The 21,073-nt window shown below is 33.3% G+C and overlaps 2 protein-coding genes across 2 annotated transcripts; both read right to left on the bottom strand.

Annotated features, from left to right (window-relative positions):
- Positions 1 to 5,931: 5,931 nt before the first annotated feature.
- On the bottom strand, positions 5,932 to 7,125 carry LOC115724916 (uncharacterized). Its single transcript, XM_061116502.1, has 4 exons — positions 6,977 to 7,125; positions 6,647 to 6,823; positions 6,435 to 6,545; positions 5,932 to 6,347 (listed from the first exon to the last, which is right to left on the bottom strand). The coding sequence occupies exons 1-4, from the start codon at positions 7,123 to 7,125 to the stop codon at positions 6,074 to 6,076; spliced, it is 711 nt and encodes a 236-aa protein (XP_060972485.1). The 3' UTR covers positions 5,932 to 6,073.
- A 49-nt stretch (positions 7,126 to 7,174) lies between these two features.
- Positions 7,175 to 9,178, bottom strand: LOC115713356 (uncharacterized). Its single transcript, XM_030641836.2, has one exon. It carries the CDS (start codon positions 9,176 to 9,178, stop codon positions 7,175 to 7,177), a length of 2,004 nt encoding a protein of 667 aa, XP_030497696.2.
- Positions 9,179 to 21,073: the final 11,895 nt, after the last annotated feature.

Raw genomic sequence — 21,073 nt, 5'->3', positions numbered from 1 at the left:
TCCTTGTGAGATGAGTAGTGCCCACACACATCAAGTGGTATCTCAATCATAGTATGGAAGACTATGGAATTTCTGCATCAAAGAAGGAGAAAAGAAGATCCAGGTTCAGATCTTGGTGATGCTCTGCTACAGAAAGGAATCAAGGGCTAGAGATCTGAACGGAAGGAGTCATATTATTCCGCTGCACCCACTGTAAGATTTTCTAACTTTATATGTGTTTATTTTCATTGTTTTAGAATTCATATTAGGTTGTTAATCGAACATACTTGTTAGTAAATCTAGATCCTGGTAAAATAATTTCCAACAGTCTTTAGCTGAAAGGTATCAACAAAACTCATATTTATTTGATTCCCGAGATTTATTAGCTCATCAGTGCTGTTGATTTTTGACCCATTAGTCTTTGTCATGTTTTTTTACAAGACCATTACCAAGATTATGACTAACGGCATGTGTGAGGTTATGGGTCATATTATTTCTGAAGAGCAAAGTGCCTTTCTTTCAAGTCATCTCATCACTGAAAATGCGCTTATTGGTTTTGAATTGATTAATGCTCTCAAGAGAAAAAACTGTGGAGATGGTTACTATGCTCTCAAATTTGACATGTCTAAAGCCTATGATCTGAGTGGTGTCTTCTGGAACAAATTATGTTGAAGCTTGACTTTCATGGTGATTAGGTTAGGAAATTTTTTGATTGCATCTCCTTTGTGGAGTAATCAGTGTTGTTCAATAGTGGGGTCCTTGGTTGTATTACTCCACCACATGGACATAAACAAGATGATCCCATTACTTTGTGTCGAGGGCCTCTCGAGTTTGGTTAGAAGAGATTGTGAGAATAAATTGTTGTTTGGTGTTTCCTATGGTCGAATTGGTCCAGTTATTTCTCATCTCTTATTTGTTGTTGATAGCTTATTCTACTTCAAGGCTTCTGATGTGTGTTGTGTTAGATTCAAGAAAATTTTGAGCCAGTATGGGGCAACCAATTAACTTTGACAAGTCTACAGTTTGCTTTAGCCTAAATGTGCCTAGCTCCGAGAAAGCTAATCTAGTGAACTTGTTGGGAGTTAAGGGGGTTGATTGCTATGAGAATTACTTAGGCCTTCCTTGTTTTACGGGACATAGCAAGATGGGTTTGTTTGATGTCGTTAGTGATAGAATTTAGAAAAAGCTCAATGGGTGGAAGTCAAAATTCTTCTCCATGGAAGTCAATCCATTCCAACACAATACTATGAATCTCTTTAAGCTTTTGAAAGCCTTTATATAAAATGTTCATTTTAAGTGTACTAAGTTTTGGTGGGGTAGATGATGCTAACAAAAAGATGCATTGGTGTACTTGAGAAAAAAATTTCTTGCATAAGGAGGATGTGTTGGAAGTTATTTTACCAGGAACTTAGATCTACTCACAAGTATGTTGATTTAACAACCTAAATATGAACTTCTAAAACGATATGAAATTAAACACATAAGAGTATCAGAAATCTTACAGTGATTGCAGCGGAATATATGTCTCCTCCCACTCAGATCTCTAACCCTTGATTCCTTTCTGTAGCAGACTATAATCAAGATCTGAGCCCGATAGTCCTTCTTTGTTGTTTCTGAATTCTACACAGCCTTCCTCACTATGATTGAGGTATTACTTGATGTGTGTGGGCACCACTCTAGCACTCATACATTTCGAAACAGTGAAGGAATAGAGAGAGAGAGGGTGGCGGCTCAGAGAGAATTTTCTGAGAGAAAATTCTTTCAGAATAATGCTGTGAAAAGCTTTTTCAGTTGTGTATAACTCTGAAGCCTTTGCCTTCTATTTATAGAAGACCACCAAGGGCTATGATTGACATTTGGAATTGAAAAAATCAAAGGGAAAAGGAAGCTAAGTGGCCGGCCTAGGCAATGTGGAAACAAGGCTTGCCACTTTTCCAACTTTCCTTTTCCTACACTGATAGTTTCCTGTTTTGTGAAAAACTGCCAATTCCATTGTTCAACCATATTAATGACAAATCTAATTATTTAATAATTAAAATTAATTATCAAATAATATATTATCATTTATTTTATTAATAATGAAACTAATTAAAGTTTCCTAATTAATAAATATGCCCTTCAAAATCTCTATTTACAGTTTTGCCCTTAATAAGTGATTAATTCTCAAACAGACAAGTCCATCTTGAGAATTTTTAATTGATTAATTAAAATCAATTAAATGAGTCTTACAAGTAATATCATCTCAACTAGTGAGGGGACCATGGGTCTATATATCCGAGCTTCAAATAAGCAGATCTAGAATTTACCACTTAAATTCACTAGCTTATTAATTCTTCGTTGAATCCACACATAGAACTTAGAATTGCACTCTCAGTATATAGAATGCTCTATATGTTCCACCATATAGACACATTATTAGTTATCCATTGTTGTAATCCTAATGTGATCAATGATCCTCTATATGGATGATTTACACTGTAAAGGGACTTAAATTACCGTAACACCCTACAATGTATTTTATCCTTAAAACACTTAACCCTGTATAAATGATATTTCAACTAAGTGAAATGAGTACTCAATCATTTATCTCGTTTGGTTAAGCTCGAAGGAAATCACCCTTTGCTTACTATTCGCCAGATAGAAGCTATAGATTCCATATTTATGTTAGCGCTCCCACTCAATCGCACTACCGTGTTCCCAAAATGTATGTATTGCCCAGACTAAAGATTTAGGCTTAACTAACAAATCAAAGAACACGAATAACAATCTTGAAATTAAGCCTAACCATATCAGGATTTCGATCATGTGATCTAGGATCAACTTATGATATTGAATTTGAATAGATGCTTATGGTAAGTTTCAAAATCTAATTCAAAGTTCAATATTGGTCCATTCCAATGCATACTCCATGCATCCAACCTGAGCTTTACTTTAACCTATGTTCTGGAAAGAACATAACATTTCTCCAAATGTAAGTAAACTCTGTCGTAGATTGTCATATCAGTGAAACCCAGTGTTCTGATAAATCTAGGAATACTTTATTCACATAGTCATGTTTATTTTCCACTGTGTTGACAACACAATAAACATGATCAAGTATGTGAAAAAGGGTTTGGATGAATTTATAAATCAAATAGACAAGCAATTGATTAAGTGAACCAAAACATACACAAGTGAATGAAAAGTTACTTCTGTTACTTTATTGATATTCAATAATCTGGATTACATTGAAAAAGAGTTTTATTTAGGGCATAAAACCCAACAGGATGGTGGTATGGATTTTCAGGACCTACGGTTATTTAATCAGTATCTTCTAGCTAAACAAGCTTCTCGTATTTATAATGTTCCTGGTTCCTTAGTTGGTCGTGTGTTAAAAGGTTTGTACTTTTGAAAGAGAACCTTTGTCAAAATTAAGAAGTTCAAGAAAGGCTCCTTTGTGTGGAACAATATTTTATGGGCCAATGAACTCGTTGATTCAAGGGTGATCTGGCGTGTGGGGAATGGGAGGGACATTATCATTTACTTAGATAATTGGACTCCTTTAGAGTTACCCTCTATCTTGACATCTCCCCATCAAATTGATGATTAAAGCAAGTTCTCTTTCTTAAAGGATGGCTCAAGGGTGGGATAAAGACTTTATTCGATCTAGTTTTTTGGCTAGTAAAATTGAGGTTACCCTTTCCATCGCATGGTCTTCAAACGAAGTGCCAGATAAGATTATTTGGAACTTTGAGATGTCTGATTGGTTTTCTTTTAAAAGTGGTTATTGGTTGGCTCTTTGCAACTTGGTCGTGCCTCGTGTTTCTCCGTCTGGGGATTTGTCGTGTTGGTGGAAAAATATTTGATCTCTTAATATTCCTCCAAAGGTTAGAATTTTTGCTTGGCAAGAGTCCCATAATTTGATTCCTACTAAAATTAATTTGGCTCATTATTGTCTTTTATCTGCAGTTTGTCCTTTGTGTGGTTTCAGTTTTCATAAGAGAGGAAGAGAGAGAAGGTGGCGGCTAGGTATAGGAAGAAGGCATTGAGTTTTTCTCTGAAAGAATGAGATGCATCATCTTTTTCCTTAAGCCATCACTACCTATTTATAGCAAACCACCTAGGGTTAGGTTAGATTTATTTGGCATTAAAATAATAAAAAAATAAATGATAAATAGACTACATAGTGGCCGACCATAGATAGGATAATGGGCCCCACTTTGTAATTTTGCCATTTTGTCATTTTTCCATCTTATTTTCTCAAAAACGCCAATTTTCCAATTTAACCACTTAAATGCTAATTCTAATTATTTAATAACTAAAAATTAGTTATTAAAAAATATTGTCATTTAATATAGTGATTAATTAGACTAATCAAAGTCTCTTAATTAACAAATGAACCCTAGAAACTCTTTCTTCACAATTTAGCCCTTGCTTAGTGAAAATTCATAAACTAGACATAGTCTAATTTTAGAATTATAATTGATTAATCAAAATCAATTAACTAAGTCTTACAAGTAGTATTGTCTCAACTAGTATGGGGACCATAGGTCTATATATCTGAGCTTCCAATAAGTAGACCAAGAACTTACCAGGTAAATTCACTGACTTATTAATTCCTTGTTGCATCCACTCATAGAACTTGGAATTGCACTCTCAGTTATATAGAACTCTCTATATGTTCCACGATATAGATACGATATCAATTATCCATTGATATAATCCCAATAATCAATGATCCTCTATAGATGATTTACGTTGAATAGGGGTTAAATTACCGTTACACCCTTCAATGTATTTTATTCCTAAAACACTTAGCCACTTATAAATGATATTTCAGTGAACTAAATATAATCACTGAAATGAGTACTCAACCATTTATCTCTATTTTGCCAAGCTCGAAGGAAATCATCATTTCACTTCTATTTGCAAGATAGAAGTTATAGATTCCATATCTATGTTTAGCGCTCCCACTCAATTGCACTACCATGTTCCCAAAATGTACGTATCACCCTGAACAAAAATTAGGCTTAACTAACAAATTAAGGAACATGTATAATACTCTTGAGATCGAACCTAACCATATCAGGATTAAGATCATTTGATCTAGGATCAACTAGGTGATATTGAATTGAATAGATATTACGGCAAGTTTAATGTATCTAAATCAAAGGTCAATATCGGTCCCTTCCGATGCATACTCCATGCATCCAACCCACGCTTTACTTTAACCAATGTCCTGGAAAGAACATAGCACTTATCCAAGGTGCAAGTAAACTATGTTGTAGATTGTCATATCATTTAAACCCTCTGTGTACTGATAAATCTAGGAATATACATTTAATCACACACTCTTGATTACTTTCCATTGTGCTGACGACACAATAAACAAGAACATAAATGTGATAAGGATTTGGATGAATTTATAAATCAAATAAACATATAAATGATAACATGAACCAAATGACACATAAAGTGATGAAACTACTTCTGTTTCTTTATTGATATTTAAAAGATAAAGATTACATTGAAATGGAGTTTTATTTCGGGCATAAAACCCAACAAACTCCCACTTGAACTAATATAAAATAATCAGTACATTTCAATTAATCCTAAATTCTGACGGTGCTTTTCAAATGCAGTTCCTGCCAAGACCTTGGTGAATGGATCAGCTAGGTTGTCCCCTATGTCCACTTTTTCCACCACACTACTACAAAAATGGGTTTTCCCGACGCTTTTAAACGGCCGTTTAAAGTATTGTCGTCGGTTTTTATAACCGTCGCCTATTCGGCCGTCGTAAATTGGGCAAAATAGGCGACGGTTCAAAACCGTCGCTAATCTGGGATTCCCGACGGTGTAAAACCGTGCCTTATATGCTGGTTTCGTTTTTGAATTTTTTTAGCGATGGTTTTTTTCGGTCGGTGCATTTGAAAAATAGGAAAAAAAACAAATTTTCTGCAATTTTCTTCCCTGCATTAATTTTTAAATTTTGTAAAAATCTGCATAGTCACAACAATTAAACTAACGTCTAAATATATTTAAAATTTTGTATAGTCACAATAATTGAACTAACGCTAATTAATATCATCTTAATATGTATATGTATACACACTGTCTAACACGGTAACTGTTGTCGCTCCGCTTCCGCTTTCACATAATGAATCCACCGATCACGCATAATATTTATCTCATCATTAGTGTACGGAGTGGAGAACCTATCTTGTCGGGTCAACAATTGTATTGGATCTTCTACGACCATGAAACTTTCAATGAATTTCATGACGTAGTATCCACACTGTTTGTCATCGGGTTGTTGAGGACAAATAGGAGTCATCCACTGGGTAGGTCGATCAGGTCGTCGTACCATTCGGTTATACATTGTGAACGATCTACACAAAAAGTAAATTTAATTAGCATATGTAAATTTATAAATAAAGAACACGCTAACATATTGTGATGTTTGATATAGAACTTACGTGGATATAATAAAGTTCAAATCATCCGGGATTTCGTCGTTGCCTGAATCCAAGTACGCCACCGTCTGCGTACTTGGCTGGATGACTACAAGCATCCAGTGAAACATCTTCCTGCTCGGACAAATAAGTGTAAAACTGTTAACATATACATAATAATAAATTTTATGAAGAGTTAAAAATACCGAAATTATTTAGTTTACATCTACATATACCTATTATTATATGGGGCAATAAGCCATTTCTCTGAATTAGTCATCCTAGTCATTCGAGCGACTAGTGCTTGGCAACGATTACTCTCATCCCCTGCATCGGTGGCAATCGCACCCGGATTCAAAAATTCATAAACTCGATTCAACCCACCCATGTCCAACAGTCTTTCTTTAAGGTACCTGATAAAATGTCATAATTAATAACCGTTGCTGTCAAAAGAACATTAGCAAGTTTATTATTAAGAGTTATAACCCTCAGGCCTACTTCTATTTCTGACATAACCCTTCAAGATTTTCATGTATCGTTCGAATGGGTACATCCATCTCAAGTACACAGGTCCACATAACTTTACCTCTCTCACCAAATGCACTGTTAGGTGGACCATTATGTCGAAAAAGGAAGGCGGGAAAAATTGTTCCAAGTAACACAAAACTTCTATAATTTCTATCTTGAGATTCTGTAACTTAGGCACATCAACCATTTTACAGCAAAGAGATTTGAAGAACAAACACAATCTCGTAATTGCATATCTAACTTTCTTTGGCAACACAGAACGGATACTCACTGGTAGAATATGTTGAATCAATATATGATGATCGTGAGATTTCAGACCACTCAAAATTAATTTTTTTCATATCTACCCAATCAGAGACATTTGAGGAGTACTCTTCAGGTACTTTCACCTGGGAGATAGAACCGCACAAAGATTGTTTTTCTGCTTTAGTTAGAGCATGACAAGCTGGTGGTAAGAACGTTCGTCGACCAACAACTTGTGGGTGTAAATTGGAACGAATCCCTAACTCTTTCAAATCTAAGCGGGATTTGATTCCATCTTTGCTACGCCCAGGAATATTGAACAAGGTATTAAGCAAGCTGTCTGACACATTTTTCTCGATGTGCATCACATCCAGATTATGACGTATCAACAAATGCTTCCAATACTCGAGCTCAAAAAATATTGACTTCTTCTTCCATGGCCCTTGAGGTTCATTTTCAACAACGTCACTTTTCTCACGACGACCTTTTCTTTTCTTTGGATTTGCTTTTCGCTTTCCAAGGTGGAATTGAACTTTATTCAACTTTTCTAACACTTGTTCCCCTAGCAAAGGTGGCGGTGGCAATCCAAATTCTTGCTTACCGTCAAATGCTTTTTTCCAAGTGCGAAACACATGTTCTTTTGGCAAAAACCTTCGGTGTCCCATGTAACACATCTTCTTCGAGTGTTTTAAATACATAGAACATGTTCTCTCCTCACAAATAGGACATGCTTTGTACCCTTTCACACTGTATCCAGAAAGATTTCCGAAAGCTGGAAAATCATTAATGGTCCACAGTAATATGGCTTTAAGATTGAACTCTTCTTTCCTAAAGGCATCGTAAGCAGAAACACCCTCATGCCACAATTGACTCAAATCATCAAGTAGAGGGGCTAAGTACACATCAATGTCATTACCAGGCTGTGAAGGGCCTGATATCAACAGTGTAAGCTTAGTGAACTTCCTCTTCATTACCAACCAAGGCGGCAAGTTATACATCACAAGCAAAACTGGCCAGCAACTATACTTACTGCTAAGGCTGGTATGTGGATTGATTCCGTCGGCAGAAATACCAAGACGGATATTCCTAGGTTCATTGCCAAATTCAGGCCACCTAGCATCGATTGATTTCCAAGCGGGTGAGTCAGCTGGATGTCTCATCTTACCATCTACCTTTCTATCGCTGGCATGCCAAATTAAATTTTTTGCATGATTGGCATTTTGAAAAAACCGAACCAAACGAGGTATTGGGGGTAAGTACCATAATACTTTTGCAGGGACACCAACCTTTACCTCGTCAGAATTCTTTTTCTTTTGCCACCTAGACTCACCACAAGTGGGACACCATATTGGATCCACAAACATCTTACGGTATAGGATGCAATCGTTAGGACATGCATGTATTTTTTCATATTGCATGCCTAACGAAGAAAGTGTCTTCTTCGCCTCATAAAAAGATGAAGGCACCACATTACCTTCCGGTAATAACTCTACTAGGAAAGCTAGTAAATTCGAAAAACTCTTATCACTCCACCCGTGTTTGGCTTTTATGTTGTATAATCTAATAAGTGTCGACAACTTAGTAAACCTATTACAATTAGGGTAAATAGGCTTCTCGGCATCCTCTACAAAACTTTGAAATTTCAAAGGATCGACATTTAATTCATATTGTGCATCTCCAATCATTTCTGGAATGTGATCATCCTCATACTCCAAATTAACACCCTTAACCTTGTTAGACTTAGACGTTCCCTCGCCAGAAACTCTATTCTTTTCCCCGTGGTAAACCCAAACCTTATAACTCTTGTCTATTCCGTTCCTAAATAAATGCTCCTTTATACTAGCAATGTCCACACGCTCCATGTTACCACATTTAAGACAAGGACAAAGAACCAATTTAGTATTTTTAGCATTCTTCTGACAAAAGTCCAAGAAATGGTCAACTCCTTCACTATACTCCGCTGATAATCTATTCGCACTCATCCAATTTCTATCCATTTCGAAACCTTAAAAAAAAAACTTTATTCAGTTATTTGTTTAAATATGTGTATATATTTTATTGAATTTTATGCATTTTAGTGAAATTTATCCTAATTCTAGTAAAATTTCGGCAGCATAACGACTGTTTTCGGACATTACCAAAAATTACAAACATGAAAAAAATAACTAATAAACACATAAAACAATACAATAATAATAAAATAACATTAACAATATAAAATTATCCACCCATCCGACCGCAGTACATGTATTCGCAGAACCTACTTCACTACGGATGAATATTTAAGATATTCAAACTCTTCTAACATGCATATATATTCCACCCATCCGACCGCAGTACAATTAATCGCAGAACCTACTTCACTATGGATGAATATATAACATATTCAAACTCCACTAAACAAAGAATTATAAAGTTTTTAGAGATTACACCTTTCTCCAATAGATAGAGTTACAATTGCGCAATCTTCAATCAACACAAAGAACCCAAAACCTACAAATAAATACATAATCTGTTAACAAGTATCAACTCTCAAATGCAATATATTAATATAAATTAAATAATTTATACAAATTTTAGTATGAAGCAACATCATTACTCTAAAAAAATGACATATAAGATCTTAATTAAGGAACTATTGTTGTGATTTTGTAGAGTAGACATTTAATCATTAAAATTACATAAGGAAATCAATTTCATCAAATATCAAATTGCAAGTTGATCTTTACTTCAATAAATAAATAAAATAAAATAACAGAAAATTTGTTTTGGAAAAACTCTTTACTCCTTCAGGCTCAATATAAAATCACTAATCTAATTGTTCTTAAATTATTCAAAGGCTTGATCAAGTTCTAATAATGAGAAGCTATACTTACTTATTTAATCTTCAATAGCAGCAATAGTTATGTTGCTCTTCTCTTTTCCTACTTCCTTGACTTAAGTTTTTTTTGCCTACAATTCAAATTTGAAGAAACAAAGTTACATAATTTATTGTTGAAAATAAATGAGCATAATAAAAGGATAGAGAACAAAACAAAACAACTTTGGACAAACATTGAATCATTATAAAATGTGAAGAATTAATACATTAGGAACGTTGTAGAGGGTGTCCTATTTATTTAATAAACTTTGAGATATATCCCATAGAATTCGTAAGCTTTGATGTAAAATTATCATTAGATTGGATTGGTAAGCTTTGATGTAAAATTATCAAAGGTATCATAGTTAAGTCAATTGTGGAATTTCGCACCAAAAATTAGCTAAATAATGTTTTTTTAGAAAAGTTTGTACCAAGATCTCTTCTAAGTCTAACTAAGCCTTAACCAAAGATCAAGTCACCCTTCTTTTTACATTAATTGTAGGCTGTAGCCAAATGGGAGGCTACCTCACCACACAACTAAACACAACAGTGCCCAATCGGCCAAAGTCTGAGAATGGCGTGAAACACAAACCAGGGCAGTAATACCACTGGTTGCAGCCAATGCTCCACAATTATAAAAGAATTGTCTTGACTCAAGCCACTCGACAACAGTGAAGAGAAAAACTGCAACTTCTATATAAAGTTTCTGATATAAATTTCAAAAGTCCCAATTTAATACATTCGTATAAATATATGTATATATCAAAGATAAATCAACAAAAAAAACTCCCAATAATAAACTCATCAACACATATGAAATCAAATAAAAAAAATACCACAGTAATACATTCACACACAGACATATTTATATACATATATTAAAGATGATAGTAAAAAATCAACAAAAGACTCATATCACACAATCACACCTGAAATGAAATGAAAAATACAATAAATACATATCAAAAAAAAAAAAATGAAAGGGAAGAGAGATGAGAGAGTACCTAAGAGTGAGCAATGGTGGCTGCGACTGGTGGTTGGAGGCGAGGCCGAGATTGTAATAGGCGCTTACAGTGAGTGTGAAGGGGCTGCTATGTTTTCGGTTTGAGAAACTATAAGAAATAGAAGAGAAGGGGCTGGGTTGTGTTAGAGAGAGAGGGGGCTGCGAAGAGAGAGTGGGGGCTGCGAAGAGAGAGTGGGTTGAGCTAGGTTTTACTGAAAATTAGAATTGGGGGGAAATATAATTAAGTATATATATAAAAAAAATAGGGGTATACCCGACGGTTTAAACAGTCGGCAATGTTTAAAACAGTCGGGTATAGTATTGCCGACGGTTTAAAACTGTCGGCTATACTATACCCGACGGTTTTAAACAGTCGGGTATACTCTTATAATTCTTTTTTTCGTATTACATGTATTAATTAATAATAATCGTTGCCTATTGTTGTAGCTACTGTTCAAAACCGTCGGGAATACTCATTTTTCCCGACGAGTTTAAACAGTTACTTAAGTTTTTTAGCGACGGTCCCCAAAAAAAATCGTTTTCAAAACCGTCGCCAATTCGAATAATTGTAGTAGTGCCAGTACATCCCCTCTTGCCACATATTCTCTGATGATGTGATATTTTCTTTTGATATGCTTGCTTCTCTTGTGGCTTTGAGGCTCCTTACTGTTGGCTATGGCTCCAGTGTTATCACAAAGCAAAACCAGTAGTTTTTCCATTCCAGGAACGACACTGAGTCCAGTGAAGGACTTTCTAAGCCAGACGAGTTCTTTTGCAGCCTCTCAAGCAGCTATGTATTCTACCTCCATGGTAGAGTTTGAAATGGCGGTTTGTTTAGCACTTCTCCAAACCAGTGCTCCACCCCCAAGAGTAAACACCATCCTAGATGTAGATTTCCTGTCATCAAGATATGCCTGGAAATCTGAATCGGTATAGCCTACGGGACTTAAAGCACCACCCTTGTAGACTAACACGAATTGCCTTGTACTCTTCAAGTACTTCAAGATATGCTTAACATCATTCCAATGTTCAAGTCCTTGATTTGTCTGATACCTGCTCATGATTCCTACTGCATAACAGGTGTCAGGTCTAGTGCATAACATTGCATACATTAGACTCCCAACTGCAATAGCATAACGAACCCTTCTCATGTCCTCTATCTCTTGAGGATCACTAGGACAGTGTTCCTTAGATAGACGGATACCAAATCTCGAAGGCATGGTTTCCCCTTTGGTGTTGGTCATTGAGAATCTCTCTAAAACCTTATCTATGTAAGTTGTTTGAGAGAGAGCAAGGAATCTGTTCTTCCGGTTTTTGATAATCTGAATACCGAGAACATAGGCAGCTTCACCCAAATCTTTCATTTCAAATTGAGTGTCTAGCCATTCCTTGATGTGAGTCATTTTCTTGACATTGTTGCCAATGATCAAAATGTCGTCAGCATAAAGGACCAGGAATACTACCACTTCGTTTTCCTTGAGTTGGTAAACACAAGGTTGATCTTCATTCTGAAGAAACCCTTAGGTCTTGATGATCTCATTAAACGTTTTGTTCCAGGATCGAGAAGCTTGCTTAAGTCCATAAATGGACCTATTGAGTTTGCGAACTTTCTTTTCCTGCCCTGGAAGAACATAGCCTTCTGGTTGCTCCATATAGATGGTTTCTTCAAGAATTTTGTTAAGGAAAGTCGTCTTGACATCCATTTGCCAGATTCATAATCAAAAGCGGCTGCGATGGAGAGAAGAATTTGGAAGGATTTGAGCATGGCGACCGGACTAAAAGTTTTCCTCATAGTCCACGCCTTCTCTTTGGGTGTAACCCTTGGCAACCAGTCTAGCTTTAAGAGTTTCAACTTCGCCTCCAGTGCCTCTTTTCTTCTTGTAGACCCACTTACATCCGATTGGACGATAGTCATCGGGTGCATCTACATATTCCCAGACTTTGTTCTTTTTCCTGGAATCCATTTCTGAATCCATGCCGACTGACCATCATTTCCTTTCCAGACTTGCCATTGCCTGTTTATAGGTTAATGGATCGTCATCAATACCGTCACCAACGACCATATTGATTTCACCATCCAAGCCATAACGAGATGGTTTAGTAGAAACCCTCCCACTACGACGAGGAGCGGTGATCTTCTGAGCAGGAACTTTAGTGATAGTTCTCTCAGTTGTATCAACTTGTAAAGGTTCAACCGAGGAAGTGGGATTATCCTCAACTTAAATAGAAGAGGATGGAACATTAGAAGGAGTTATATCTGAAAGCATTTCCGCCAATACTACTTTACTTCGTGGTTTGAAATTCTTAATATAGTCATCTTCAAGGAAAGTAGTGTTTGTGAAAACATACACTTTATCATCCTTGCGACTATAAAATAGTCCACCCCTAGTCTCTTTAGAATTTCCAACAAACATGCAAACCTCAGTTTGCTTTTTAAGTTTGCCATCTTTCTTTCTTAAGACATGAGCAGGGCACCCCCAGATTCTATAATGGCGTAAACTAGGTGTACGACCATTCCATAGTTCGAAAGGTGTCTTAGGGACTGATTTAGATGGAACAACTTTTAAAATGTCGGTCGCCATCTGAATTACATATCCCCAGAAGGACGTAGATAGAGTTATGTAGCTAAGCATGGACCTAACTATTTCCAAAACCGTGCAATTTCTTCTTTCTGCAACTCCATTTTGCTATGGAGTGCTAGGGGCAGTATATTGGGATTCAATTCCAAGTTCAATTAAATGATTTTTGAACTGCATATCCATATACTCTCCACCCCTATCAGTTCGCAAGATCTTTAATGTTTTACCTAATTGGTTTTGAGCCAAAGCATGAAATTCCTGAAACTTTTCAAACGTTTCAGATTTCTTATGCATAAAGTAAATGTGACCATATCTAGAATAATCGTCAATGAAAGTGACAAAGTACTCATAACCACCTCTAGCTTTGACATTCAGTGGTCCGCAAAGATCTGAATGTACTATGCCTAGTGGTTCTTTGGCACGCTCTCCCTTTGCAGAGAAAGAATGTTTGGTCATCTTTCCTTCTAGGCAAGACTCGCATACAGGTAATTCACCTAAGACGACATTTTTCAATAGACCGTCTTTGGTTAACCTATTGAGTCTGTCATAGCCTATGTGACCTAAACGTAAATGCCATAGATATGTTTCATCATCATTATCGATGTTTTGCTTTTTGTAGTTTCTAGGTTTAGCTACTTTAAACAGTTTGTTATGAAGCGCAAATGGTTCGTCTGGTCGTAGAACATAAAGCCCCTGTTCCATGGATGCAACACAAATTTGAATGTCATATCGAGATATGGTAGAACCAGAACTCGAAAAATCTAATTTGTATTGTTGCAATTGTAAACATAAAACAGAAACCAAGTTTCTACTGAAATTTTGAATGAATAAGACATTGTCTAATTCCAAAATTCTGTTTTGAAACTTGAGTTTGGCTTTTACTCTAGCTCTAACCGATACCATTTCGCCATTACCAACTTTAAGTTTCAACTCTCTCGATTTCAAATAATTCCAGTTTTCAAGCAATAACAATGAACAACTGACATGGTTTGCAGATCCAGAATCAAGAATCCAGATTGATTTATCATTCTCTAAAACACATGATTCAAAAACTAAAGCATCACTGCTTAATCGTTTTTGAATTGTTGTTATTGCTGGTTCAATCTGTTGTAAACTATAATCTGAGGAAGTGGAGTCACTTTCTCTAATCTTCTCAACTGACCTTGAAGTAGTAGCATTGTCACAGTTATGAACTCTTTGCTCTCCAGATTGAACAATTCCTAGCTTAGCTGCTTTATGGAATTTCATGTTCATCATGAGCAAGTGTGAAGTATTACTCTGACCAAGAGCCTTATTCACACTTTCAAGTTCATTCCTAAAGGCAATTTCTAGATGAGTGTTGGGATGTGGATTGTACATTTTTGGCACTACAAATATCATTAAACAGAAGTAAGCTTTTGGTTCAATAAATTCATACACAAGTTCAGAAAATAACAAGTAATCAGATATGTTTGCAAAAATACTAAAAATCTAACATATTTTTATTTTCTAAGGTTTCCAACATAATGAAATACAGTGTCCCGGTAGGCGAGACTCAAAGATAACATTAGTTGAATAGAGTAATCTGCTCATCTAAAATGGATACCATTTTAGCAACCTTTTATTCGATCAAAATGAAAATCCAACGTTGTCCCGGTAGGCGAGAGTCAAGGTTATTCTCATTTTATGAGCTTCCACCATTGTTTCATGTTTTATAACTTTATCTCTAAGTAGTCACAGTAGGGGAGAGTCTAATAGAGACGAAAACTTACAAAACACTTATCAAATGAGATCTTACAGTGTTAAATGCTTTCAACGAATAACCATCCATAAGGAGAATGAAGTCTAGCGTCTCGAGGTTATATTAAAAACATTAACTATTGTAAGACCAACAATGGAGATCGAATATCTCTTGATTAAAGCTTATTATTTAAAATAATATATTTTTAATTAATCATTTATTTTAATCCATATATTTTAATAATGAAAATTAATTAATTTAAAGTTGATCCAAAATTAATTAAAATTAATTTTCAACTTTAATTTAATTTTCAATATTTAATTTTTGAAAATCATTATATAATAAAATATATAAAATTTCGAAAATTATAAAATATAATAAAATAAATATTTTGAAAAATATCTAATTTAAGTTGTTCTAAAATAACTAGATTTTCAACTTAAATTATTTTCAAACAAAAATTTAATTAAATAACAAATTAAGTTGTAACTACTTAATTTGAAAATTATTCCATTTTAAGTTGATCCAAAATTTAACAAATTTTCAACTTAAAAAATATCCTAAGAATCTTCAATAACTAATTCTTAGAATTACTCAAGTTAATTTTGAAATTCAAAAGATATTCAGATTTAAGTTGATAAATAAAATTAGTTAGAAATAACTAATTTACAACTTAAATAGGAATATTTAATGAAATATTAAAAAAAAAGGTTCATAAGGAATATAGTTAGTTACAATTCCATATTTAATTAAATACAAGAAAAATACAAAAGTTTATTTTGAATTAATTTCATTAAACTAAGTGTATTTTTCTTAAATTAATTTCAAAATATACGAATGAGAAATAATTCCATTTATTTTGAAATTAATTATGTTGCTAATCAATTTTATTAAGTAAAACTAATTTAATTAACCTAGTACAGTTATTCAAATCAGGCAAATGGGTCTTTACAGTTGGGTTTGTTCATGTGAGGGAAGGCTGGGTTCAGTATGTCGTACCCACTGCTATTGGTCCCCTAACTCTCACACAAGGCCCAAAAGAGAGGAATTTAACCTTAAAATGAACAACTGTTATTAATTGAATAGGCCCAAAAACTAAATGGGCCTAAATAAAATCTATCATGGTGTGACATTTTATTTAGCAACCTAGTCCATCTTAATTAAAAAAATTAAATGAACAACCTATATGCATCAAAACATAAAGTAAACATATAGGCTCATACAGGCACACAAATTTGGATGGATCCTATCAATGTTACTAGGTCATATACAGATGAAAAAAGAATGTAAAATTTACCTATTACAAATTATTGTCTTGACCTATTGATAATTCAACCATGGGTTAAAATCAAATCATTGGATTTGTCAACAAGTTAACCATGGCAATTTAGATCAAGCAATAATAGGTTTTATAAAACTTACAAACAAGCAAAAAACACATACACCTTCAACAAGTTGGATAGTTGGATATAGGATTTATTTAATTTTAAATTAATTAATTTATTTAATAATTTTCGAAAAATAAAGAAATAAAAAAATCGATTAAAAAAATATTTAAATAAATAAATTTAAAATTAAACCTACAATTTTTGAAAAAAATTAGGTTTCAACTAACCTAAATATCTTTTAAAAAAAAATTGCTAACTATCTTTCAAATTTCATGTTATTTTATAAATTAAATATTCAATAAAATGAAATTGATAATTTAATATCCTTTTACTGATTTTATAATTTAATTTAAATAAAAAAATGACAAAATTTAAAAGTTAGCATAATATCCTATTTCTATTCAAAATATCATGATTAAAATAATCTTATTTTAAATTTAAATAAGGTTAATATATTTAAAAATAGAATAATTTAAAAAATATTAATATCCGACCTTAAATTTAAAAATGAGATAATTAATTAAGAAAAAAAAATAGATTTTTACCTATTTCAAATTCAAATTACACTAATATCTTAAATTAATTTTAAAAAATACTAATTAATTTAATTCTGATAATTAGATTTGAAATATGAAAAGTAAAAATCAAAATACAAAACTACACAAAAAATCGGAAATTAATTCCATGAAAAAGCATGAAAAAATGAAGAAAATCGAAAAAAAAAATATGAGTTGTACGGGTTGCATACCATCCGCTCGCGCTCACTAGGTGACACAGCCGAGAAACCTCGGCCCTGGAGGCTGCACGCAGCCTATCCACGCGCGGACGAAGGGATTTCGGACATCCCTGAGCGTGTTTCTTCGGACACAACGTGTCTGAACACGCGTCTGATTGAGTGAAACTCGATGTCCGCGCGCGTGAGGGTGTGTCATCACCCTATCTTTTTAGAAAACTTCACAAAATCATAACTAATTCAAATAAAATCGAAATCAAGCTCTGTAAAAAAAATGAATTACTTAATTTTTTAAAACTATCCAAAAAAAATAATTCCAAAAACAAAAATTCAATTATTTTTCATAAAATTTCACAAGCATCAATCAATCATCAAATAACACACAGATCAACATGAAACCATCCAAATCACAGACAAATCGTTTTAAGTCCAAATTTCTTGAAAATAAATCAATTACCATGCCTCTGATACCAGTTGTTGGAATTATTTTACAAGGATCTTAGATTTACTAACAAGTATGTATTTAACATCCTAAATATGAACTTCTAAAACGATATGAAATAAACACATATAAAGTATAAGAAACCTTATAGTGGTTGCAGCGGAATATAATGTCTCCTTCCACTCAGATCTCTAACCCTTGCATCCTTTCTGTAGCAGATTATCACCAAGATCTGAGCCCAAATGTCCTTCTCTTGAATCTGGATTGTTTATAGCCTTACACACTATGATTGAGATACAACTTGATGTGTGTGGGCAGTCACTCACTCACTACAGGGTTCAGTTTTCAAAAGAGAGGAAGAGAGAGAAGGTGGCGGCTAGGTATAGGAAGAAGGCTTTCAGTTTTTCTCCGAAGGAATGAGATGCATCATCTTTTTCCTGAAGCCATCACTACCTATTTATAGCAAACCACCTAGGGTTAGGTTAGATTAATTTGGCATTAAAATAATGAAAAAATAAATGATGAATAGACTACATAGTGGTCGGCCATAGATAGGATAATGGGCCCCACTTTGCAATTTTGCCATTTTATCATTTTTCCATCTCATTTTCTCAAAAACGCCAATTTTCCAATTTAACCACTTAAATGTCAATTCTAATTATTTAATAACTAAAAATTAATTATTAAATAATATTGTCATTTAATATATTTATTAATTAGACTAATCAAAGTCTTTTAATTAACAAATGAACCCTAGAAACTCTTTCTTCACAATTTAGACATTGCTTAGTGAAAATTCATAAACTAGACATAACCTAATTTTAGAATTATAATTAATTAATCAAAATAAATTAACTGAGTCTTACAAGTAGTATTGTCTCAACTAGTATGGGGACCATGGCCTATATATCTGAGCTTCCAATAAGTAGACCAAGAACTTACCAGGTAAATTCACTGACTTATTAATTCCTTGTTGCATCCACTCATAGAACTTGGAATTGCACTCTCAGTTATATAGAACGCTCTATATGTTCCACGATATAGATAGGCTATCAATTATCCATTGTTATAATCCCAATAATCAATGATCGTCTATAGATGATTTACATTGTATAGGGATTAAATTACAGTTACACTCTTCAATGTATTTTATCCTTAAAACACTTAGCCACCTATAAATGATATTTCAGTGAACTAAATATAATCACTGAAATGAGTACTCAACCATTTATCTTTGCATCCACTGACTTATTAATTCCTTGTTGCATCCACTCATAGAACTTGGAATTGCACTCTCAGTTATATAGAACGCTCTATATGTTCCACGATATAGATAGGCTATCAATTATCCATTGTTATAATCCCAATAATCAATGATCGTCTATAAATGATTTACATTGTATAGGGATTAAATTACAGTTACACTCTTCAATGTATTTTATCCTTAAAACACTTAGCCACCTATAAATGATATTTCAGTGAACTAAATATAATCACTTAAATGAGTACTCAACCATTTATCTTTGTTTTGCCACGCTCGAAGGAAATCATCATTTCACTTCTATATGCTAGATAGAAGTTATAGATTCTATATCTATGTTTAGCGCTCCCACTCAATTGCACTACCATGTTCCCAAAATGTACGTATCACCCTGACTAAAAAGTAGGCTTAACTAACAAATCAAGGAACATGTATAATACTCTTGAGATCGAACCTAACCATATCAGGAGTAAGATCATTTGATCTAGGATCAACTAGGTGATATTGAATTGAATAGATATTACGGTAAGTTCAATATATCTGAATCAAAGTTTAATATCGGTCCCTTCCGATGCATACTCCATGCATCCAACCCAAGCTTTACTTTAACCAATGCCTTGGAAAGAACATAGCAATTATCCAAGGTGCAAGTAAACTATGTTGTAGATTGTCATATCAGTTAAACCCTCTGTGTACTGATAAATTTAAGAATATATATTTAATCACACAATCTTGATTACTTTCCACTATGCTGACGACACAGTAAATAAGAACATAAATGTGATAAGGATTTAGATGAATTAATTATAAATCAAATAAACATATAAATGATAACATGAACCAAATGACACACAAAGTGATGAAAATACTTCTGTTTCTTTATTGATATTTAAAAGATAAAGATTACATTAAAATGTGTAGTTTTATTTAGGACATAAAAACCCAACACTATTTCTATATAAGATAAGTTGATAGTGAATGTTATTTTTAAATAAATTATCGCCTCTACCGTTTTAAAATATTTGTTGCTGATCTTTGTGTACTGTTTGGTGTTTGAGATATATTTCTGAAAAGAAAAAAAAAAGAATTGTAGTGAATTAAATACTGCAAACTGATAATTGGTAGCTATAAAGATTTTATTATTATTATTTATTTTTTTTTACAAAAAGTTGAGTATGACGTTAGAAGAGATCACCTCCCAACTTAGCACCTTATTTGTACATGAATTGTTATTGAGTATGGTAATACCTAGCACACTAATTAGAGGTGATACTTGTAATTGAAGAATAATATTATTTGAAAGTTATTTAATTGATATATATAGGATATTTAATTTTAGGATAAGTTGAATTTTTTTTATTTATTAATAAAAAATACTCTTATATTATATTTCATTAAAATATACTCATTTTTATGAGTGAGTTACTTAATATACCATTACCTTTCACTTAACTCTAGCATGTAATTTATATTAACGTAAGAGATATAATAAAGACATTATTTATAAAAGTGTGTATATATAAACATAAAAGTAAAAATTAAAATAAGTGAAAGAAGGTGAGTACAATATAGTTTTCTCCCTAATTTCACTATTAGTATATTACTTAAGAATGTGCTAGACAATATTAATACTTAGCATTTGTACATAAATTCACATTTATATACCTTACAAGCAGTTAAGAAAAAAGGTCATTCCTGATCAGTGTACTAAAGTGGCTTTTGATTAGAAAATAAAATTATTAAGACATGTTTAGATCCCTGTAGTTTTGTTTAGCTTAACCTTAGATTCCTTATAATTGTTACGGCATCATAGAAGTAAAAATTATGTTATGTGGCGAAAAAAAAAAACTTTATGATAAATTACATTTGTGTACAATTTTAAAACTTGATGCAAAAATAATTTTAG

The sequence above is a fragment of the Cannabis sativa genome, chromosome 5 (genome assembly GCF_029168945.1).
Source record: "Cannabis sativa cultivar Pink pepper isolate KNU-18-1 chromosome 5, ASM2916894v1, whole genome shotgun sequence".
Classification (NCBI taxonomy): Eukaryota; Viridiplantae; Streptophyta; class Magnoliopsida; order Rosales; family Cannabaceae; genus Cannabis; species Cannabis sativa.
The sequence above is the reverse complement of the archived record's forward strand: the minus strand, read 5'-3'. Positions and strand labels throughout refer to the sequence as shown.